The 25,417-nt window shown below is 39.9% G+C and overlaps 1 protein-coding gene across 1 annotated transcript in view; it reads left to right on the plus strand.

Moving 5' to 3' along the window:
• Mettl8 (methyltransferase 8, methylcytidine) overlaps window positions 1-25,417 on the plus strand; it is an 88,073-nt gene that overhangs the window by 24,741 nt on the left and 37,915 nt on the right. The window contains exon 2 of the mRNA XM_048345255.1: window positions 22,556-22,710. Coding sequence (XP_048201212.1) covers window positions 22,568-22,710 — 143 coding nt within the window. The 5' untranslated portion in view covers window positions 22,556-22,567. The remainder of the gene's footprint in view (window positions 1-22,555; window positions 22,711-25,417) is intronic.

Below are 25,417 nucleotides of genomic sequence, written 5' to 3' on the forward strand. Positions count from 1 at the left end.
GGAATCCTAGCAACTTGAGAGATGGAGATAGGAGTTTTAAGTTCTTGGCCAGCCCAGGAGAAAAAGCTGGTGAGACCTTTCTCAAAGAACAACCCAGGCATAGTGACACACATCTGTCCAGAATACCAGCTGTGCAGGAGGATTACAATCTGAGACCAGCCTTAGGCAAAAACTTTACAAAAAATCACTAATGTAAGGTCCTGAGTTCCTCAATATGGAAAAAAAATCAAAAAACAAACCAAACAAAAAAGCAAGATTTGAGTGCTGGGTATATTATTTGTTGTAATAGGTTATGGGTATTTCTGGGCTCTGTCAGATGACAGATTAAGGAAATGTGTGTGTGTGTGTGTATGTGTGTGTGTGTGTGTGTGTGTGTACCACCATAGGTATATAAATATACCTATGGATGTTTCTGTTTGTTACAACTCTGTTTATATTAAACTCATGCTAATGACTTCAATTCCAGTACCAATTCCATGGAGTCTATGATTTCCCTCTCCACTTAATGTCTGCTTACTAATTGTTCAGTTCTGGTTTATGTGTAGAGTATTTTCAGAACCCTTTCTCCTATAGAGGATAGAGCTAATTATAGTTCCTGTTGTCTTTTTTTTTCTTACTTATTGTCAAAGTGATGTACACAGCGGTTACAGTTTCATACGTTAGGCATTGGATACATTTCTTGTACTGTTACCTCCTCCCTCATTCTTCCCTCCCCCCTCCCCCAGTTCCTGTTGTCTTTAGTCTTGAAATCTTTACTAATATCCAGAATTACTAAGATCAGCAACTTTTACCAAATTATTTCTTAGTCCTTGCATCTACTATATGCTTTCATAATTTTTGTCTTTATTTCTTTTAATCACTGTAGAAACGCCCTCATTTTTCCCCTTATGTCCCTGGAATTTTGTACTCTTTTTTTTTTTTTTTTTTTTTTTGTCACTTCCACCAGAAAACATCTGAGAGACACCCAGAGTAGCCTCAATCATTGATTCGTCTGGGTACTAATAGAACTCATACATATTTCTTCTGTACATTGTCCCTGATTTTATAGAGGTTTTTTGCTTGTTTTGTTTTTTGGGGGTAGTACTAGGGATTGAACCCAGGGCCTCACTAGGCAAATACTCTACCATTTGAGTCATTCCCCCAATCCTTTTGCTTTGCTTTTAGTTAGTTAGTTTGTTTGTTTTTTCCAGGCAGGATTTTGAACTTTTGCCCAGGTTGGCCTCAAACAGTCTTCTACCTCAGCTTCTTAACAAGCTGAGGCCAACAGTCTTATACCACCATACCTGGTCTTTGGATCCTTTTCTGACTGAGTTATGTTGCACATGGTGTGCCAGTCAAAGTTTTATGTGGTATTCCATGGTAGGATTTGTCTTGCTCTGTTTCTTTTTTCGGTTATAACTAATTGTGATTCATTTTGTTTTGTTTTGTGTTTGTTGATACTGAGCTTTGAACTAGGCTTTAATGCTTTCATGCTTGCAAAGCAGGTATTCTACTTGAAACTCAGCCCTTTTTACTATGGTTGTTTTTTAAACACTCTTTGTAACTGTTTATCTTCTTATTTATGCTTCCTTTATAGCTGTATGACAAGCATATCTTACTGTGCCCAGCTATTATTTGAGATGGAGATCTCATGAACTTTTTGCCTAGCTGGCCTGGAACCACAGATAGGAGTTACTGACATTCTTTAAAATAAAATTTACACAATGCTATAATCTCTGATTATCTAAATCTGATATTAGGTTAATTTTTTGAACTATATTCTATACTACTTTCACCTATTGATGATAGAGTTCAATTTTTTTAAGTTTAATTCCTATTTGTGACCTGAATTTATGTGTGTGTGTGTGTGTGTGTGTGTGTGTGTGTGTATTCTTTGTAAGGGCAGCCTTGTTGCTACATTAGTGTGTGACTGAGTAAATCCTGTAAATAGATATAAGCATCAGCCACCAAGTGTAGGTAGAGATTTCTGCGAGGGGTAAGAAAGCAAATGTTTCAGGAAGGGCAAAACTCCATCCAAATCTCATCCATGTGGGCTTTTTTACCACACTTGTAAGGACTGAGAACACATGGAGTATGAGCAGAACTTAAAACCATTTATCGGTTCACCAAATTAGCATTTCCAAATGTTTCTATTGCATAGACTAATGTGAAATGCCACTTGCATGTGTTAAACTGATTTCATTCTGGTCCAGTAAAATGTGTGTGGAGACAACTTCTAGCGTAATTAACTCAGTATCCTCTTCTGGTAACTTTGGATCATGATGGCATCCTATGGGCTTACCTGAAGTCCCTTGGAGGAATTAGCGGCAGAGACCCCAGCCTTTTGTGTGAGCGAACTCATGGAGCAGCCACCTTCAGGGCCACCCTGGAGAGCAAACACTGAGCCTGAGACTCCCATTTTGAAGCTGCAGTGACTAACGTCACAGTATGATCAAAGTGCTCTGCAAATACTTAGTGTAATTATTGTTGTTGTTCTGTTCTTACTAATAACCTTATTTATGCCCTGAAATTATAATCATCCAAAGAAGATTAAAACAAGATGTGTGAGCTGCATGAGCTGTTTACCTCGCAGATGGTCACCCTCGGAGCTCTCTGAAATTGCCAGGGTTAATTGAAGCTTCGGTTTTCACTGCAGTGTAGTTGATACTTAAGTGTTTCTTACCTATCGGCTTTCACTCTCCAAAACACTACCAACAATAGCACTTTAATTTGTTCTCATTAATGTTAGCCTCTCAGGTACTGTTTAGTGCAGCTTTATCTAGATGATGTTTGCTCCTCTGAATGAAACCTTCCTACCAACTTCCAAGCTGAGAAGAAAAGCTAAGCAGTTACAAAGGCAAAAACATGAGTGTCTCAGTAATTTATTTACAAGATGCTCCAAACTCAGGCAGCAGGAGAGTTAACTGTTAAATGATGGCCTTGCATTTAGCATATAATTAACAGCAGTTTTTCTCCCTAAGTTTCAGTGAGCTGAGACAACTGGGAATGATTCTTGGGGAGCATTACCAATCTTCTGCCCAGATCCAGCCAGATGACTCACTGATAATTGTTATAGATTCACACAAACCGTACTACTACTTGCTCCAGTTCTTTGGTCACTGCTACTGGTATTGAAATGTAAAAAAGCAAGCTTTGGTTGAAGTTTACCAGCAAAGGAGTTAAGAGCCCTTCTTTGCCTTTATACCTAAGTGTGGTATCAAAGCAGTCCAGTGAAAGAAGTAAATGTTAAAATGTTACTTTTTAGGTGACTTGTAAATCCATTGTGGTGTCTTGAGGTTTGCATACTGGAAAGAAAATGACTGTTCCCTAATCTGGAGATGGGAGACTCCCAGTAGCATTGTTTGCCAATTTAATGAAGGCCCAAGAGAAGGGTTGAGAGAGATGAAGGGAGAAAAGGAATTCTAGACTTCTTAAACCTGTAGCAACCAATTAGCAACCGCAGGCAAATAGGTGAATTATATGTTTGTGAATAACAACAGCTGTTGAGAAAGAGGGAGGGGGAGAGATGATGAGATAGGGAAGAGGGGAGGGAGGAAGGGAGAAACAAAAGGAGGAAAAGTAGAGTGTGGGCTCTCTAATGAATTACTTGAATATGAATTAAAGCCTTATCAATTTTTAGATAGGTAGCAGTCTTATTGGGAAAGGAAGGCTGCAATCATAATTAAATATATTTTCAGGAAAATTTACCTCTGTACTGAACATGTATAGATGATTTTAACTTGTCATTATTCCCTAAACAATACAAAAGCTATGGGTAAGACTCTTCAATAAAAACAACTATATAGCATTTACAATGAACTAAATATTATAAGCAATCTAGAGATACAGTACAGAGAAGGAGCTGGGTACAGCTCAGTAGTAGAATGTGGCTCTGGGTTTGATCTCCTCGCCACCACAACAATAAAAGAAAGTACAGTATACACAGATTATTTGCAGATACCTCTCCATTTTATATGAAGGACTTAGATACCTGTGGATTTTTATATAGACAGGGGTCCTGGAACTAATACCCTATGGTCACTAAGGAAAAAGGTCTTACATATAGTAAATACTGAACTTTGAAAAGATTCATATTTCCATGACAGATACTTAAAAGTAGTAATTTACTTCCTAAAAATATTTGTTTAAATTGGCAAAATAAAATGGAATGTATCCTATAGCTAACATCCTTAACTTGAGTGGCTACGGCTTACAGCTGTAATCCTAGCTACTCAAGAGGCTGAGATCAAAGGTTCACAGTTCGTAGCCAGCTTGGGCAAGAAAGTTTGTTAGAACTTTTATCTCCAATAAACTACCAAAAGGTTGGAAGTAGAACTGTGGCTCAAGTGATAGAGCACTAGCCTTGAGCAAAAAAAAATTCAGGGATGGCATCCAGGCTTTGAGTTCAGGCCCCAGGATTGGCACACACATACATACACACAGAAAATATACTTAAAACTATTGTGCCACCAAAGTACAATTCACAGAAGTAAAATTTATTTATTAATTTTTAAATGTGTGTAACATACATTTGGAAACTATTCTGGTAGAATATATTATAGTTCAATAGTGTAGTCAGGCACTTTTTTATTGTGAAAAGGATTTCATTTTAGAAGACAATGCATCTAACCAAAGTTTGGACTTGAAACAGATTTGTTTCCCACAAATTGTTCTAATAAAGGCTTTTTCTGTTGCTACCAAGCTCAATATGGTAGTAGTGGTAGTGGTGGTTGGCCTGAAAACTACTAAGTATCACAAACATATTCTTTTTGACTTATACTATACATTGAACAAGTCATTTTATACATGTGTTCTTTTCCTTGCATCCTAAAATAGGCACCTAACTACACCTAGAAAGCTGGCAGGAAGCCTGTCAACTTATGTATACTTGATAGCATAATAAATGCTATTGATAATGATACTGTCAGTCTGATAGACAAGCATTAGCTCCTTTCAGGGTCTCTTCCTTAGTACTCCTTCAGCAGTTGACTATTAATGACTGAGTTGTCATTGAGACCTAAGAGGGTCATGACACTAGATTCATTCTAAGTCATTTTATTTTGGCCTTTGAAGGGGTCACTATAGGATGATGACTTGAAAGTGGGAATCTATAGACAGATGAAGTAATAAAGGCCACTTGATTATATGGACCAGATTGTGATATAGTAGAATTTGTTTCCACTAATGGAAGAGTCAGGACCAAATGTTCAATACTCCTCAAAGTAAAGCTCAAAACACCATACTTGGATTTGTAGAGATTTTTGTTACCTTCTTATTTTTCTACTCTGAACTGGAATAGCACAAACTAAATATAATTGTGTGCCACTAAACAATAGGGACATGTACTGAGAAACAAATTATTAGGAGATTTTATCCTTTTGTACACATTAGAGTATAGTTTACACAAATTAGATTTAACCTATTATACACCTAAGCTATGGCATAGCCAATGGCTCCTAATCTGTACAGCTGTACTATACTGATATCATAGGCAATTGTAACATAATAGTCTCTGTGTATCAAACTATAGAAAAAGGTGGGTACACCTACAATCCCAGGCACTTGGAAAGCTAGAGATCCAAAAATTCACAGTTTGAAGCCAGCTGGGCAGAAAAGTTCACAAGACCCCTTCCTAACCAATAGCTGGGCATGGTAGCAACAGTCTGTCATCCTAGATATCTGAGAGACTAAGATGGAGGAAAACAGAGGTTCTTCCTGGGCAGAAGTCCATGAGACTCTGGTCTAATGGAAGAAACTTACCATGATGGAGCTTGCCTATCATCCCAGGTACAATTGGAAGACTAAAACTAGGTAGATTAGGATCCAAGCAAATCTTATCTAAAAAAACCTATAAAAGGGAAAATAAACATAGAAAAGGCAAAAAAATCCAGGTCCTAAGATTTTTTCTACTGTAATCTTATAGGCTACTATGACATGTGCATGTGTTTTTTTAAATTTAATTTAATTTATTTATTAATTGAACGCAAATTTTTTTGACAAGGTGTTGTGCAAATAGGGTACAGTTACATAGTAGGGCAGTGTGTACATTTCTTGTGATATCTTACGCCCTGTTTTTCTTTCCCTTCTCTAGGTCAGGTAGACATATATACAATATACAATTTATCAAGAACATATACAGTAGCCACGTGGCCAAGCCCAAGAAAATTCGCCTAGGGCTTTAAATGTAATGTCGATATTAGAAAATATGTCGACAGTAGACTTACATGAACGTACATACATAGCTTTTGAGCTATTGTATTCCACTGAGAGGTCAATTTTTGACTTTATATGTTGAGTAGTTGTTTGGTTTTAGTTACATACTGTTGGGTCGCTGCCCCAATCCTGTGGGAAACACCATTTGACAAGCAGTTTTTGGTTTCACAGACCTCTACTGTCTCTCCGTCTCCCTTTCTTAACAGTCATATATCAGGGAGATCATGCCCTTTTGTTTTCTATGTTCTCGGTTTGTCTCGCCCAACATTATTTGTTCGAGTTCTGACCATTTCCCTGCGAATAACAATATTTCACCATTCCTAATCGCTATGTAGTATTCCATTGTGTATAGGTACCATATTTTTTGGATCCATTCATCTGTGGAGGGGCATCTGGGTTGTTTCCATTTTTTGGCTATTGTGAATTGTGCCGCGATAAACATGGAAGTACAAATGTCTTTTTGATATTTTGGGACTTGCTGTTTAGGATAGATGCCTAGGAGTGGTATGGCTGGGTCATAGGGTAGGTCTATATTGAGCTTTTTGAGAAACGTCCATATTGTTCTCCAAAGTGGTTGTACTAATTTGCACTCCCACCAACAATGGAGAAGGGTTCCTCTTTCCCCGCACCCCCTCCAGCATTTGTTGTTGCCTGAGTTCAGGGTATAGGCCATTCTAACTGGAGTGAGGTGGTATCTCAGGGTTGTTTTTATTTGCATTTCCTTTACTACCAGGGATGTTGAACATTTCCTCATATGTTTCTTTGCCATTTTTATTTCTTCTCTTGTGAAATCTCTCTTTAGCTCCTTTGCCCATTTCCTAATTGGTTTATTGGACTTGGAGGGGCTTAGTTTTTTGAGTTCTCTGTAGATGACAGATATTAGGCCTTTGTCTGTTGCTGTGCTGGTAAAGATCCTTTCCCATATGGTTGGCTGTCTTTCTAGTTTGGTGGCTATGTCCTTAGCTGTGCAGAAACTTTTTAATTTGTAGTAGTCCCATTTGTCGAGTCTCTCCCCTATTTGTTGTGCCCCTGGGTCTCTATTCAGGAAGTTCCTTCCTTTGCCTATAAGTTCTAGCTTCTTTCCTACTCTGTCCTTCAGTAGTTTCAAGGATTCAGGTCTGACATTGAGGTCCTTGATCCCTTTTGAGTTGATCTTGGTGCATGGTGATAGGCTTGGGTCTACTTTGAGTTTTCTGCATATAGCTGCCCAGTTTTCCCAGCACCAGTAGTTGAAGAGGCTATGGTTTTTCCATTGTATGTCTTTAGCTCCTTTGTCGAATATCAGCTGACTGTAAGAGTGCGGTTTTATTTCTGGATCTTCAATTCTAATCCATTGGTCTTCCGATCTGTTTTTATACCAATACCAGGCTGTTTTTGTTATGATGGCCCTGTAGTAGAGCTTGAAGTCTGGTATTGTGATACCTCCTGCACTGCTTTTTTTGACTACAATTGCTTTGGCTATTCTAGGTCTTTTGCTGTACCATATGAATTTATGGATTGCCTTCTCTATTTCAGTGAAGAATGTAACTGGGATTTTGATAGGTATTGCATTGAATTTGAATAACAATTTGGGCAATATGGCCATTTTCACTATATTGATTCTGCCTACCCATGAGCATGGAAGGTCTTTCCATCTCCTTGTGTCTTCTTTGATTTCCCTTATTAGATTTTTATAGTTTTCATTAAATAGGTCTGTTACGTCCTTGGTTAAGTTGATCCCTAGGTACTTTATTCTTTTTTTGGCTACTGTAAATGGAATTGTTTCCATAATTTCATTTTCTGTTTGTATATTGCTGGTGTACAGAAAAGCTGCTGACTTTTGTGGATTGATTTTGTATCCTGCTACTTTGCCAAATTGGTTTATTAGGTGTAGGAGTTTGTGGACTGAGTTTTTTGGGGCCTTCAGATATAAGATCATGTCGTCTGCGAACAGGGATAACTTGATTTCTTCTTTGCCGATGTGGATCCCTTTGATGTCCTCCTCTTGCCTTATTGCTATGGCTAGGGATTCCAGCACTATGTTGAAAAGAAGTGGGGAGAGTGGGCATCCTTGTCTTGTTACTGAGTTTAGGGGGAATGATTTAAGTTTCTCTCCATTTAATACGATGTTAGCAGTTGGTCTGTTGTATATGGCTTTTATTGTTTTGAGGAATGTTTCATCTATTCCTGTTCTCTCCAAAGCTTTTAATAGGTATGGATTTTGTATTTTGTCAAAGGCTTTTTGGGCATCGACTGAGATAACAATGTGATTCTTGATTTTAGTTCTGTTTATGTGGTGAATTACGTTGATTGATTTACGGATGTTGAACCATCCTTGTGACTGTGGGATGCAGCCTATTTGGACATGACGTATAATATTCTTGATCAGTTTCTGGATCCTGTTAGCTAATATTTTATTGAGGAGCTTTGCGTCTGTGTTCATTAGTGATATTGGTCTGTAGTTTTTTTTGTTGTTGTTGGGTCTTTGCCTGGTTTGGGAATGAGTATGATATTAGCTTCATAGAATGAGTTTGGGATTTCTCCCTCTGTTTCTATTTCGTGGAAGAGTTTGAGGAGTATTGGTATTAGCTCCTCACTAAAGGTTTTGTAGAATTTGTTGGTGAATCCATCTGGGCCTGGGCTTTTCTTTGTTGGGAGGTTCTTGATTACCTCCTGTATCTCACTGTAAGTTATTGGTTTATTTAGTTGATTTATTTCTTCTTGGCTCAGTTTGGGCAGTTTATACTTCTCTAAGAATTGATCCATTTCCCTACACTATCTCTGTAACATTATCTGAGTATATTGGAAACCATGTATACTGGTATTAGAACTAGGAAATTGAAAGGGAATACCAAAATTGAGAGACTCAGGGTAAAAAAAGAAAAACAACTACAAAAGCAATACTTGCAAAACTGTTTGGTCTAAGTGAATGGAACACCTCATGGGGGGAAAGCGAAAGGGGGTGGGGGGAGGGGAGTATGAGGGACGAAGGAACAAACAGTACAAGTAATGGTCCAATGCCTAATGTATGAAACGGTAACCTCTCTGTACATCAGTTTGATAATAAAAATTTGAAAAAAAAAAAGAATTGATCCATTTCTGTAAAATTATTGTTTTTTACTGAATAGAGGTTCTGGAAATAGCTCCTTATGATTGTTTGAATATTGTGTGTACTTGTTGTAGTTTTTCCGGTGGAGTTCCTGATTTTACGTATATGAATCTCTTCTCTTCTTTTTTTTTGTAAGTCTTGCAAGGGGTCTGTCAATTTTATTTATTTTCTCAAAGAACCAGCTTTTAGTCTTATTTATTTGTTGAATGGTCTTTTTATTTTCGATCAGATTTACCTCTTCTTTAATCTTTGTGATCTCTCTCCTAGTCATTTTAGATTCGGTCATTTCTTGTTTCTCCAGTTGTTTTAGTTTCATCGTGAGGTTATTCACCTGCTCTGCTTCCATTCTTTTAATGTGAGTGCTGAGGGCAATGATCTTGCCCCTCAGTACTGCCATAGCTGTGTCCCATAGGTTTCTTTGTGATGTATTTTCATTGTCATTGTGGCTTATGAATTCGTTGATTTCATCTTTAATTTGGTCTGTGGCCCAAGTGTTGGATAACAGTGTGGGGTTTAGCCTCCAAGAATGTGTATAGCCTCTGTGGTAACCGTTGTTATTGAGGGTTACCTTTAATCCACTGTGATCAGATATAATACATGGGATGATGTCAATACTTTTGTATTTGCTGAGGTTCTTTGTGTGGGCTATGACATGGTCTATTTTGGAGTATGATCCATGGGCTGCTGAGAAGAAGGTGTATTGGGTCTTTGTAGGGTGGAAGATTCTGTATAGATCTGTCAGATTCATTTGGGATATGGTGTTACTTAGGTCTTCAGCTCCCTTGCTGATCCTCTGGGTGTTGGATCTGTCTCTTGGAGAGAGTGGGGTATTAAAGTCACCCACTATGATTGTATTTGGGTCTATCTTGTTCTGTAATTCTGTGAGAATTTGCTTGACATATGTAGGTCCTTTTTTGTTGGGTGAGTATACATTTATCACCGTGATGTCTTGATTCTGGATTTTTCCTTGTATTAAAATGTAGTGTCCTTCTTTGTCTTTTTGAGTTGATTTTAATGAAAAGTCCACTTGTCTGAGATCAGGATGGCTACAGCTGCCGTTTTGGTAGGTGTGTTTGCTTGGAAGATCTTGCTCCATCTTTTCATTCGGAGCCTGTTTTTGTCCCTTGCTGTAAGGTGGGTCTCTTGTAGACAACAGATGCCAACTTTTTGTTTGTGGATCCATTCTGCCAGTCTGCTCCTCTTTATCGGAGAGTTTATACCATTTATATTCAAAGAGATCAAGGATAAGAGTGTTTTTTTCTCCTTCCATTTTCTTGCTGGGCTGTTTTCCCCTCTTTTTTTTCCTTGTCTTTAGTGAGCTGCTCTGTTTCTGTTTCTGTATGTGTGTCCTGTACGATCTCTGTTGCTTGGGAATCCCCTCTTAGAATTCGCTGTAGGGCTGGTTTTTTATTCACATACTCCTTTAGATCCTCTTTGCTATGGAAAGATCTGGTTTTCCCTTCGAATGTGAACTCCAATTTCGCTGGATATTTAATCGTAGCTTGCATATTGTTGGCCTGTAGAACTTGGATGGTGTTCTTCCATTCACTGCGCGCTTGGTAGGTTTATGTGGAGAGGTCTGCTGTTATTCGGATCCTCTTTCCATTGTAGAAAATTTCTTTCTTCATTTTGGCTGCATTTAGGATTTTCTCTTTATTCTTGAGATCTGAAGTCTTGAATATTATGTGCCTTAGGGTGGCTTTTCCGGGGTCTGGCCTGCCAGGTGTCCTGTAGGCTTCGGTTACCTGGATGGGGTCCCTTGTGAGATTGGGGAAGTTTTCTGCAATAACTTTATGGAAAATATGATGAAGCCCTCTGCTCTGGTATTCGGCTTCTTCTTCTATTCCAATTATGCACAGATTATATCTCTTGTCTTTGTCCATTAGTTCCTGAATTAGTCTGCCCTGAAGCTTCACCGTTTCTTGGAGTGTGGTAATTTTCTGGTTGTTGTCGGCTGCTTCATCGTCCAAGTGAGGGATTCTGGATTCCATATGGTCAATTCTTTTTTTTTTTTTTTGGCCAGTCCTGGGGCTTGAACTCGGGGCCTGAGCACTGTCCCTGGCTTCCTTTTTGCTCAAGGCTAGCACTCTGCCACTTGAGCCACAGCGCCACTTCTGGCCATTTTCTGTATATGTGGTGCTGGGGAATCGAACCCAGGGCCTCATGTATATGAGGCAGGCACTCTTGCCACTAGGCCATATCCCCAGCCCCCATATAGTCAATTCTTTGTGCTGTGGATTCAATTGCGGCGTTTATGGATGTCAGAGAGCTATTTATGGTTGCCAGATCAGCTCTGATCGTGGAAATTTCTTCCTTTAAAGAGTTGTATTTTAAATCTATTTTTTCATGCATTTCACTTCTCAGGATGTTAAGGTCTTCTTTAACGGAGGTTTGCATTGTATCCATTTTTGCTTCCATTTCTTTCTTGGCTTCCTGGGTGTCCTTCAAGACTTCTACTCTAAACTCCTGGAATTGTTTTCTGATTTCGTTTCTGAAGCTTTCCATCATTTCTGTTAACATGGCCTCATTTGCTTTTTTATTCTCCATCTCCTCTTCAGTCGTGCTGCTTTTTGGAGCTGGCGAGTTGGCTTGCTTTTTGATGAACTGTGTTATATTTCTTTGCGATTTGAGCATCTGGAGATTTCTGAGTGGCTTCCTGGTTTGGTTTTGTGCTGGTTCCCGTTGGTCCGTCAGTGGGAGCCTTGTGCCCTGGTGTCCTGGCTCTGGGTTTGGGTTTGGCTGTTGGACCTTGCTTCCCAATGGGTGAGCCTGACCTTCTCGGTTGTTGCTGAGGTGGTCACTCTCCCTGCACTTGGGGGCCGGTAGGTTTTGTGTCTTTCTCTGCAGTACAGTGTCCTGCCGCTGTGCTGTGCTGACCCTAGCGTGCCCCTGTCGGGGGTTTGTTGGTCGCTAATTCAGCGTGGCGTGGAGGCTTATCTCTTCTTTGGTTCTTTTTTCCACTCTGTATCTTGGTCAGAGGAGCTCACCTCTCAGGCAGTTCATCTTCCTATGTGGACCGCTCCGGGGCTGGTGTTGTTGGGGTGCGGCCCACCCACTTGTGCGAAATGCACCAAACTGAGTGGGCCCAGGCCGGTGGACAGCTCTGCGCTCCTGTGTAGGCGCGCCTACCAGAGCGGGTGCTGACGCTGTGGCCCCGCCCACCTGAGCGGGGTATGCCTACCAGAGCATGCGCTGTCGCCAGGGGCCCCCGCCCACCTGTGCGCTGTGTGCCCACTACCACGGGCACTGCCACTGTGGCCTCGTCCATCTGAGCGTGGTACGCCTACCAGAGCGAGCCCCGGGTTGTTGGGTTGTGCTTGCGCCCTCCCACGAGTCCGCTGTGGGGGGCAGTATGTGTGGGGCCCAGTGGGATCAACTGTCCAGGCGTGGATTAGCACCCTCAGACTGCGCCTCCGCTGCGAGGGGGGGTGTGTGTGATCAGGCCCAGGTGTCCCTGCTGTGCTGGTATTGCGCACCAGAGCCTGTGATTTTAGTTGTAAAGGTCCTCGGGGTCCAGGCGCCTCGGGCGGGGCTTGCACTGCCGTCTGTCCCCCGGCCCCTGTTGGGAAGGGGGCAGGGCTGGTTCGGCTCCTGGGCGGCCTTGGGGCTGCTCAGCCCTTCCCCTGCTAAACTCCTGTGACTTCCCAGCGCCTGATGGGAGCTTCCCACCTGATTTGGGGATTCTTTGTTCCCTCAGGGTGGGGAGGGGGAGGGAGAGAGACCTAGCTTTTTTGTAGGGTTTGGGTCTCTGATAGCTGGTCTCCCGGGGAGGAGGTAATGGGGGACTCACTGGTCCTGGATTGTGTGTTTGTCCCGCGCCACCGTTTGTCCTTTGGGTGTGGCGAAAGGTCATGGTGGCGTCCTGGCTCTCCTCTTCTGCACCACTGGGGTCCCCAACCACTTATGTCCATTCCCGGTGTGGACCCGAACTTCCCGTCGCTGCCGTGGCCGTATGTCTTGGTCCGCACTCTCCCTGGTGTCCGTGAAGTCCCGCTGTCTGGACTCTGCGCTCCCAGCAGTCGGTCTGCTGATTGCCGGGTCCCCTTTCCCAGCCTGGCCCTGTTCGGGCCAGGGTCGGCTGGTGGGGGGAGGGTGCCCCGTAGATTCTCTGGCTCCGTGTAGGTTTTCGGCTCTTCTTTTTTGCTCCTTTTTGTTTTCCTGCGTTTCTCCACTGCTTCTGGCTGCTGGTTTTGCTGGGTTCTTGATGGGGTGTTGGGTGCTGGAGTTCCCAGCTCACTATTCAGTTGGAACGAGTCGGGGTACCTCCCTACTGTGGTGGCACCATCTTCCCTCTCCTGTGCATGTGTGTTTTTTTTGTTTTTTTTTTGGCCAGTCCTGGGCCTTGGACTCAGGGCCTGAGCACTGTCCCTGGCTTCTTCCCGCTCAAGGCTAGCACTCTGCCACTTGAGCCATAGCGCCGCTTCTGGCCGTTTTCTGTATATGTGGTGCTGGGGAATCGAACCTAGGGCCTCGTGTATCCGAGGCAGGCACGCTTGCCACTAGGCTATATCCCCAGCCCGTGTTTTTTTTTTTGTTGTTGTTGTTTTTTGGCCAGTCCTGGGGCTTGGACTCAGGGCCTGAGCACTGTCCCTGGCTTCTTGCTCAAGGCTAGCACTCTGCCACTAGAGCCACAGCACCACTTCTGGCCATTTTCTGTATATGTGGTGCTGGGGAATCGAACCCAGGGCCTCATGTATACGAAGCAAGCACTCTTGCCACTAGGCCATATCCCCAGCCCTGTGCATGTGTTTTTGATGCAAACATTGCTATGACTATTAGTCTTAGCAATTGTAGATCCCTAAGACAACACCTGGAAAAAATTCCTACCCAGGCTCCTTTGCCTCTTTTAGATATCCTCAAGTTTTATTTCTAACAAATACTTTATCACCTTAACCTGTAACTGTAATGGAAGCACTAGGTACATGGGGAAATTGTGCCAATATTCAAACCTTTATTTTGCATAAGTGTCCATGACTTACTCCCATTATGCTGTCCTCAGAAAACAAGTGAGGAGTACTTTCTTGTTTTAGGATTGTGTACTATTGGTAGTTTTTTCCTTAAAATTTTTTCCTTGATATTAATTAATGAGGACAATTCACCATTTTAATTCTTTTCAAGTGTGTAGCTCATTGGTCTTAGTATATTCCCATCACCATACACGCCTTATCACTATCCATCTCAAGAATGTTTTCATCTTCCCCAATGGAAATGGAACCACGTTTTATTTTGGTCTAGGTTCTTTTTAAAATTATATACATATACATAAAATTATATACATATATATGATATGCAACAAAATGTTTCCATTTGTTTCACTACATGTGAAATGGGAGTAAATTTACATACTCATCCTTGTTACCCTTTTTTAAGCCAAAAATCTCCAATATAGTATAACAACATTATAGGCTCTGGTGCTCATGTTGTACATCAGATCTCCAGTTTTATATGCTTTGATGGACATCACCTCATTTCTTCTCCCCAAACTTACTCCTTAAATATTAACTCCCCATTGTCTCCTCCCTAGCACATGGCAGAAAAGCAGTGCTGCTTAAAGCCTTAATGAATTTGACTACACAAGTACAAAGTACAAATATAACCATATAGCAGGAACCATGCAATATGTGTATTGCAGTGCCTGGCCTATTTCACTTAGCATAATGTCTTTAGGATTCATCTGTATTGTAGCCTGTGTCAACATTTCCTTCCTTTTAAGGCTGAAGAATATTCCATTGTATGTATATACAATATCATGTTTTGTCTATCCCCTCATCTTTCAATGAGCATTTAGGTCGCTTCCACCTTTTGTCTATTGTGAACAATGCTACTATGAATCTGGATGTCTCTTCAATTCTCTGCTGTCATTTGTTTTGCTTATGTACCCAGAAGTAGAACTGCTGGATCATACATTGTTTTGAGAGGTTTTAATTTTTCCACATTCTTGCTAACACTTTTCTATTTTGTTCTACATTTTTTTGCCAGTCCTGGGGCTTGAACTCAGGGCCTGAGCACTGTCCCTGGCTTCTTTTTGCTCAAGAGTTTGGGTAAAGGGTTAATAGAATGATTCACTCTACCACTTGAGCCACAGTACCACTTCTGGCTTTTTCTATATATGTGGTGCTGAGGAATCGAACCCAGGGCTTCATGTATGTGAGGCGAGCACTCTACCACTAAGCTACACTCCCAGCCCCAACACTTTTCTATTTTTTTCTTTTTTTTTTTTGCCAGTCCTGGGGCTTGAACTCAGGGCCTGGGCACTTTTCTTGAGCTTCTTTTGCTTAGGGCTAGCACTCTACCACTTGAGCCACAACACACTTCTGGCTTTTTTCTGTGTATGTGGTACTGAGGAATTGAACCCAGGGCTTTATGCATACTAGGCACAGTAGGCCGCTGTGGCCACTTGGCCACATTCCCAGCCTGTTTTGTTGTTATTTCATAATAGCCATCTTTATGTGTATTAGGTTTATTTTGATTGTATCGCATTTTGGTATAAATATAGGTTTTAACTTTAAATTTTAGAACTATTTAGGTTTTCTCCTTGTTGTTTTGGTAAGTTATTGTTTGAGTTGTATTTTTCTTTTTTTCCCCTTTGTTTTGCCTGTCCTGGGGCTTGAACTGTCCTGGGAACTGTCCCTGGCTTCTTTTTGCTGAAGGCTAGCACTCTACCACTTGAGCCACAGAACCACTTCTGGCTTTTCCTATCTATGTGGTGCTGAGGAATCGAACCCAGGGCTTCATGTATGTGAGGCAAGCACTCTACTACTAGGCCATATTCCCAGCCCCGCTGAGTTATATTTTTCAAAGTACTTATTTCTTCAATAAATGGGTGAAATGAAAATTGCCTATAATGTTTCCTTATTAGCTCTTCAATGGTTTTGAGGTCTGTGATAACATCTTATCTTTCATTCCTGTTATAAGAGAGTTGAGTTCCCTGAAACACAAATGTTTGAGATCAGTGTTGGCAGAAGTTTATCACTTTAATTGTTTCAAAGAAAAAAAAATAGCAGTAGTGAGATTTGAACTCATGGTCTCATCCTTGCTAGGCCTGCTGTACTCTACCACTGAGCCATAGTTCCAGCCCTGTTTTTCTCTTGTTATTTTTGAGATAGGGTCTCACTTATGCTCTTGAGTTGCAATCTGCCTACTTTCAACTTCTCACTTTTGTTGGGATCACAGCTGTGTGCGACTGCATCTAGCTTCCCTCCATAGAGATGGATTCTAGGCTGGTCTAGTACCTTGGTCTTCCCATTCTTGGCCTCCTGTGTAGCTCTAGATGACATACAAGCCTCACTGTGCCCAGCTATGTATTGAAAGGGGGTTTCTTAAGTTTACCTGCGCAGACTGTCCTTAAATTTTGATCCTCCTTTTCTCAGCCTCCCAAGTGGGAGCCTCACAAGTGTGAACCACTAGTACCTGGCTTAGTTGTCCACTTTCTATTTCATTGCATTCTGTTGTTGTGATTTTTAAATTTTCCTTTTTATTTATTAGTAATTACTCTTGTTTTCCTCACTAGTTAAGACAGAAGCTTTGATCATTGGTTTGTTAAGATAGAAGCTTAGATCATTGGTTTGAAATTCTCTCTCTTCCCTTCTCTCCTTCTATCTCTCCCCTTTTTCTTTCTCCCCTCTCTACCTTTTTCTCCATTGTCTTTCCCCTCTCTCCCCCTTCATCCCCCTCTCTCCCCTCTCTCTTTCCTCATTGTGCTGGTCCTAGGGCTTAAACTCAGGTCCTGGGTGCTCTCCTTGAATCTTTTTTTGTTCAAGTCTACCTCTTTGTCACTTGAGCCACAGTTTTACTTCTGGCATTTTGATTGGAGATAAGAGTCTGGCAGACTTTCCTGCCTGGGATGGATTTGAATCATAATCCTCACATCTCAGCCTCTTCAGTACCTAGGATTACAGGTGTGAGTCACTAGAGCCCAGTTGCTTTTTTCTTTCTAATAGAGACGGTTATTAAGTGGCCTAGGCTAGTCTTGAACCTCTGGGCTCAACCTATCTGTCTGCCTTAGCCTTCTAAGTAGTTACAACTAGAGAAATATGTATTGTGCTTAGTTCTCACAGAAATGTTTTGTCTTTTTTTTCCAAAGGTGATGGAGTTTTATTTGTCCTGCCAGGGACTGTCTTATCCTGAACTAAGATTAAAACTAAGAGCAGAAGGGACCTACCATAGGGTGAGGTTTTTTAATTGTCAATATGATGTACAGAGGGGTTACAGTTGCATGCTTAAGGTAGTATATACATATACATATACATATACATATACATATACATTTCTTGTCATACCTGTTAGCTCCTTGCGCATTTTACTCCCTCCTTCCCCCCCAGCCCCTTGCCCTGCCCCCCCTGCTTTATTAATTATTATTTTTTAAAAGCAAAGACCAGCACACAAGTGGTGGCTTCAGAACGCCAAGACATCAAGATCCTGAGCCATTAGGAACAGGGTGCTGTATGGCTGCTGGTCATCAAGGGTGATTAGGACCAGGCAGATAGCATTTTGCAGACCAAAACTTTAAAATGTCATCTATTGCTGTAGTTGTGTACCATGAATTTTGATATTTTGAGAGTCTATTATCATTCAATTCAACACAATTTTATATTTTTCTTAAGGTTTAGTTATTGAGCCAGGCATGGTGGTACATACCTATAATCCCATCATTTAGGAGGCAGAGGCAGGAAGTACAAAACTAACCTAAGCTACTGAGTGACTCCTAGAACATCCTGGACCACACAGGAAGAAGACCCTGTCTCACTTGAACAAAAAACTAACAAAAGACTTTGTCTTTGACTAATAGGTTATTTAAACATGTGTTGCTTAGAAGTGAAGCTGTGGGGCTGGGAATATGGCCTAGTGGTAGAGTGCTTGCCTTGTATACATGAAGCCCTGGGTTCAATTCCTTAGCACCACATATATAGAAAAAGCTAGAAGTGGTGCTGTGGCTCAAGTGGTAGAGTGCTAGCCTCAAGCAAAAAGAAGCCAGGGACAGTGCTCAGGCCCTGAGTTCAAGCCCCAAGACTGGCAAAAAAAAAGAAGTGAAGCTGTGGTTTAAGTGGTAGAGCACTAGCCTTGAGCACAAAAGCTTAAGGACAATGCCTAAGACCTGAGTTCAAACCCCAGGACCAGTACACACACAGAAAATAGTTGCTTAATTTCCATATACTTGGGATTGTTTTCCAGATTTTTACTCTTGTAAAAATTAGACAAAAAGGTAAGGACCATTGATACATTGCCCATAAGGGAAACATTTTAGATGTTAACACACAAATTAAAATTTTAATAAAGATTCACCATACACATGTTGCATTACACAGATGGTATTAATATTTAACAAAATGGACTTGAAAAATGACTTACTAGAGATAAGGAAAGACATTTATTAGTAAGAGGCAATTCATCAAAAGTATTAATATTTAATATTGTTATAGTCAGAAAGCATGCTTTGTATGATTTCAGTACTTGAGAATTTATTGAGATTGTTTTATAGCCTAGCATAGGGCCTATCATGGTGAATTTCATTTTCATTTGCAGAGAATGTATATCCTGTTATCATTCGGATTGCTGTTCATTTCTATAAATGTCATGTAAGTCAAGGTGATAATGTTTAAATCTTCAGAATCCTTATTGATTTTTTGATAGCCTAGTAATGACTGTTGTAGTTGTTACCAAGAAGTCTTTTAAAATCTCCATGTGTTACGATCAATTTGTTACTTTCTCATTTTAGAAAGTTGTGTCACTTTGCCTCATATATTTTGAAGCTTTTTTATTTTACATATGCACGTTTGAGGTTTCTATGTCCTTCTGACAAATTGGCTCTTATCATTATTGAATACCACTATCTCTGAAACAGTCTTTTACATAAAGTCTATTTTAATTTACAGCTTCATCAGCTTTCTTCAGTGTTTCATAGCATATTTTATTTTAATGTATTTATATAAACAAAATTCTTGAATTGTTTACCTTAATTTATAATATAAAACTTTTAATTGGATTCATTTATATGTAATATAATTATTGACTTTGTTGGATTTAAGTGTGTCATTTGGTATTTAATTCATCCCACATGTTTATAATCTCTCTATTCTTCTTTACTTGCCTTCTTTCAGATACATTGAACAGTCAAAGCACCTCTTTGCATTGTTTGCAGTAAAAATATTAATCTACATGGTTTCACTGAGGCAATAATACTTTTTTTTTTTTTTTTTGGTGTTGGCATTAGGGCTTGAACTCTGGGCCTTGTATTCTCTGTTGGCATTTCTGTTCAAGCTGGGACTCCACTACTTGAGGCATACTTTCACTTCTGGCTTTTTGCCTGTTCATTGGAGATAAGAATTTCTCAAATTTCTTTGCTCAGTCTGATTTTGAACTTTGATCCTCAGATCTCAGTATTTTAAGTACCTAGGATTATAGGCTTCAGGCACTGATGCCTAGCTTGTTACAATAATATCTTAGTTAAACTTATGTTCTCAAATTAGGGTGTACCAAAAGAGATTTAAGAGAGGATATGTAGAAATTGGTGTGGTGATATATACCTGTAATCCCAGCATGTGGAAGTCCGTGGCAGGAAGATTAAGAGTTGAGTGGCTGGGAATATGAGGTCTAGTGGCAAGAGTGCTTGCCTCGTATACATGAAGCCCTGGGTTCGATTCCTCAGCACTACATATATAGAAAACAGCCAGAAGTGGCGCTGTGGCTCAAGTGGCAGAGTGCTAGCCTTGAGCAAAAAGAAGCCAGGGACAGTGCTTAGGCCCCGAGTCCAAGCGCCAGGACTGGCAAAAAAAAACAAGATTAAGAGTTTGAGTTCCATTGTAGCCTGAGAAACACAGCATGTTTTAGGACAGCCTGGGCTCCATATTGAGGCCCTTATCCTCTCCTGGGGAGGGGAGAAGAAGCAAAGATAGCAGAAACCCACATTCTCTACAACCCTCCCCCCCTTGCACTGGCCTTGCCCTTCCAGTCTGACTCCTCCCTTCCTCTTTTTCAAATTGAAATATGGGACCAAAGTACATTTTAAGCTAATCTGGTGGCTAAACCATAAAATACATATTTATACACATCTATAGTCAGTATAACTGGGTGGCTTCTTATAGACTGTCACACTCTTCTCTCTTTGTTTCTCATTAGAAGCTTAAGAGCCGCCCTGGAAAATATGAAGTAAATTCCTTCTAATTAGCTGTAGGTCAGGTGAATATCATTTTTATGTGGTAAGTTACACAATTCATGAGCAACTTGCTGTTGCCTCTAAAAGCTTGACATTTAGTTGAGAAGACATTTACAAATACATAAATATGATTTTTCTATAAATTTATTACATTTACATAATAAAGATAAATAGCAACACAATACTATATGGGACTGTTACAGATAACAAGTGAGTGAAATAGATGAATATGTTGGAGTGGTTAATTAGAGAAACAACTGTGTAAGCAAGGAAGTTGCCACATTATTTAGACTTTGTTCATAAGGTGAGCTGTCTGCAAGCTTAGTCTGCAAGGCATACACTACTGACATTTTCCTGAATTTTCTACTCTTTCAGTCTGGTTATATCTTTTTTTCCTCTCTGGCTCTCTACAGAGGTTCTTGGTCATTATTGTGAGAAAAACTTTCCTTTCCCCACCCCCCTCTGTGTTTTCTTTTTCTTTTATAGATACAGATCGGTAATCATGTGATTTGCAAGATTGAAATTTCAATTTCAGTTTGGCTTTCCTGGGGTAGGAAACGGTTACATGATTTTACACTTTTAGAATATGAATTGCCTGTCTTTCTAGGTGTAATCAGTTTCTGCTCTCCATCATACAGAACATTTTATGAATATATTCAGTGCAGAAGGAGATCTAAAAATAATTTTGCAGGTAGGGTTTTGTTAAGTCTTGCGTAGAATACTGGTTAGGGAAAAGAACAAAGACACATCAGGCTAAAGGTAGAGGGAGGCGGAGCATTTCGTGTCACTTACTCTACCAAAGAGCTCGCTTTAGTGGAGAAGGGAAACAAACAAGAAGCAGGAGCATTTGCCCCAGCTATTATTACATGCTTCATTTCTCATCACTGCTGGTCCCGTTTGAATGGAATATTGCAGTCTTTTGGTGTGCATTACTAAACTCCTCCTTTCTTTTTTTCTTCAAAAGGAGAAATCTTGAATTTTATGTTGAAAAGCACAAAGAGGTATCTTTGACATTCTAAAGTTCATTTTGAAATTCAATCTTATAGCTTATCTATTTTCAGTAAGGTGGTAAAGGGTGTGCAGTACATTGCATTTTTATGCTTAATAGCACCTCTTATAGCCCCTGATGTGTATTATGTACACATACCTTGTTAGCATCTGTTTCTACGTGACAGATCACAGCATTAGGCTGAATGTTGTGATGAATAAGTGAAATGCCAAACAGTATTACAACAGAGTTTTATTAGAACAAGTATGCTCCTAGAACTTCTTTTTAATGCTTTTCTGTAACAATTTAAAGTGACATATTTACCACTGTGTAATTAAGAAGATACATTGTTTATTAAATGCTTAAGTTATTTGTCCAGAAATGGGGATTGATTAAGGCAGACCGAATAATGATTTTCCTTTACAGCTAGAATTAAAGCATGTATTTTGTACAGGAAAATCTATTTTTAAATCATATTATTGGCTAATATACAAGATTAATATAAAATTACAGATTCCTGAGCAGGAGCTGTGGTCAGTGGTCAAGTGTAGTCTTCATAGTGAGCAGAAAGTCTTGAGTTCAAACCCCAGTTCTACCAAAAAAAAGGAAGGAAGGAAGCACAGAAGGAACGAAGGAAGGAAGGGGATTACTAGGATCCTGTTATAGTAGTTACAAAATTTTCATATTACTTAGTTTAATACAAAGAATGAGTTTTAATAAATTTTTCTTATTTTGTTCCTACATTTGGGTTTTTGATCTAGTGATCATGAAATATTTCCTAGAAAAGTTAACTTTCTAAAGTAAAAAACATCTTTTGTGTCTAATACTGTCTTTAATAACACATAATTCCAATTCTGGGCATACATGATGTGGCCAGGTGCAAGAAATTGAATAAGCAGATCACCAACAAAGCAATTTTGTCAAAGCCATTGTTTGTAAAGGATTCCAGCCAGTGTCACCCCATTTTCTAAACTCCTTTTCCCTTTTCTGGCAGAAAGAGGCTACCATGCATATCTGTCATTTGAAAATATTTAGTTTTCAGTCCTTTCTAAGGTTATAAACATCTGGGAACAGAAAAAAAATCACAAAAACTGTGTTGTTCATATTAACTATTTAATCATTGGTGACTTTGCAGATACTGCTTGCGATGAATGTGGTTTGGAGAAATTGTATTTGTTATCTAAGGCAAATAAAGATACCATGCAGATGCCAAAGTGGTTGCCACCCTGTGGCCCCTCTGGGATCAAGGATTTTAACGGACCCAGCCAAAGTGTTTGAACACAACATGTGGTAAGTTTCCATTTTTAAGTCTGATATTGTATGTGTTAAATACCACCAGTGAAATTACTTCGACTGCACAGACTAACGAGGTAACTACAAGAGGGAAAGGATTAGGGAGAGAAATTGTTAAGGAAGAATAAATAGAACTTGGCAGACATAACATAGGCTCTTATACAAAACAAGACCAATAGTTGCCTATACAGACTTTACTTGAGATATTCACCTGTGTTTTTCCTTTCTTATATTCTACTATGTCTTTTTCTAAGTTATTTATACTAAATCGATTTCACTATTCACTAAAGGGTTATGACCTTTACTTTAAAAGTGGGCTAAGCCATTTGCTGCAAACCCTAGGTAAGATCTAGATTTGTAACATGACTTTTGTCATACAAGCCACTTAAATAAGACTGTTTCCAGAAAAACAATAGGGCCTAGATAACAAGGATTTTTCTTTTTGGTCAGTGGTCGGGCTTGAACTCTGGGCCTGGTACACAGCTGTAGTGCTGATTTGTGTGTGTGTGTGTCTGTCTGTCTGTCTGTCTGTCTGTCATGGGGCTTAAACTCTGGGCCTGGGCTCTGTCCCTGAGCTCTTCAGCTCAAGGCTAGCACTCTACCTCTTGAGCCACAACGCCACTTCTGGTTTTCTGGTGGTTTATTGGAGATAAGAGTCTCATGGACTTTCCTCCCTGGGCTGGCTTTGAACTGAGATCCTCAGATCTCAGCCTCCTGAGTAGCTAATAGTAGCTACAGGCATGAGCTACAGGCATGAGCCACCGGCACCCAGCCCAAGAATTACTTTTTTTTTTTTTTTTTTGCCAGTCTTGGGCCTTGAACTCAGGACCTGAGCACTGTCCCTGTCTTCTTTTTGCCCAAGGCTAGCACTCTGCCACTTGAGCCACAGCGCCACTTCTGGCCTTTTCTATATATGTGGTGCTTGGGAATCGAACCCAGGGCTTCATGTATGCGAGGCAAGCACTCTACCACTAGGCCATATTCCCAGCCCAAGAATTACTTTTATTGAATAATTTTTCTTATACATTAATCATGTTTGTCCTCTGTTTCCATGCTCTGTCTCATATTAATTCTTTAACATAGTTAATAATTTTCTTTAGCTACCTGAAAGGTAACTTGTCATGAGAAGCAGCAGTAGAGACTAATTAGGCATTGAGAGTACAAGCTTAATGGCAATCTAACCTTGGGAAGGTACTTAATCCCTCTGTGACTCTGTCACTTCATCTATAAAATGGATAATAATAGTAATACCTACCACATAGGGTGTTGTAGAGATTAACTGATCCTATGTAATGGAAAGTCTCTGTACATAAGCAAATAAGCAACAAACAATATAAGAATTAACTGCTTGTTGCCATTTTCTAACATGTACTTTATTCTGTAGTTTATTCATGTACTTTATTTGTTTTCTCTTCATTATTGGAGTAAATGATTCTATAGAGAAGAGCCTATCTTAAGTCTCTTTCTTAGCTATATTCCCGGATATTCAGTAAATATGTTTGTGTAAGGGAATCAACATAGAGAAATGTAAGTTCCAGTTCCTCCATATTAGCAGTTTACAACCAGATAGAAAATTAGTACAGTAGCTAAACACAGACTTCAGAATCCAAAAGATCTGAATTAAGTCCTTCATACAATTAATTTTAAGGAGATAAGACAATAAAACCTCTTGTGTATGCACTCTATCTCAGTCTCTCTCTGGGTCTCTGTAGTACCGAGCAATAAAACCTAGGACCTTGTGTATACTAAACAAGTGCTCTACCACTAAGCTACCATCCCCAACCATAGCTTTTATAGTATTATATCACACTCTTCAAAGAACCACTTAGAGAGAAACAGACGTACATTAAGCACAGTGGAAATACCACTTCTAATAAGATCATCGACACTGACAAACGTCAGTCATAGTGTTAGTGAAAGAGCTCACTGGAAGTATTGAACAAATCCTAGGGACTGCCTGTTCTTGGGCTTTGCTGCTGATTGCCACCACACACAGGACTCCAAGGATAATATGAGTAGTGTCATGCTGTGGAACGCTCCAGCTACTTAAGAACTGCAAAGGAAAGTATTTCAATAAAGGATTGCTTGACCAAACAAGGCAAAAAGCCAACCCAGCTCCTCATAATGATCCAGTGAAGTCTATCAGTCTATTATCCAGTGAAGTCTATCAGTAACCTCTCAGACTTCTTTCCCTCCTCAGCTACAGAAAAATGGAGGAAATTCATAATGCCTAGCCTTTGAAATGGAGCTGACAGGGAAAGATAAAAAGATCTCTAGAAAAAGTAGAATGTCAAGGGAAATTTACCTGTAAAAAAAGAGAAAGAAAAAAAGGAAGGGGAAAGAAGAATGCAGAATTCCTTGTGGGTTCATTTGCATTTTCAGATATTTAATGCAAGGAAGTTATAAAATGCACATTCTCTTTTTGTCTGGCCCTTTTCACTCACCATAATTATTTTGAGATCAGAACTTGTCAAATTGTGTACCTTAAACATGTGTGGTTTATGTATTTCAATTATACTTCAAAAGCTGTAAAAAATAGTTATATCCATACGCTGGAAAATTCTTTAGCAGTTAAAAAATAAGAGATGTTTATATACCAATAATGAAGAGGTAGTTATGATATGGTATTAAATAAAAAGAACATGTTGTAAAGAAGTATTCCTAGTATGACTTAATTTTCTTTTTTTTTGTACAACATATCTTT

This window comes from Perognathus longimembris, chromosome 4, assembly GCF_023159225.1.
Source record: "Perognathus longimembris pacificus isolate PPM17 chromosome 4, ASM2315922v1, whole genome shotgun sequence".
NCBI lineage: Eukaryota > Metazoa > Chordata > Mammalia > Rodentia > Heteromyidae > Perognathus > Perognathus longimembris.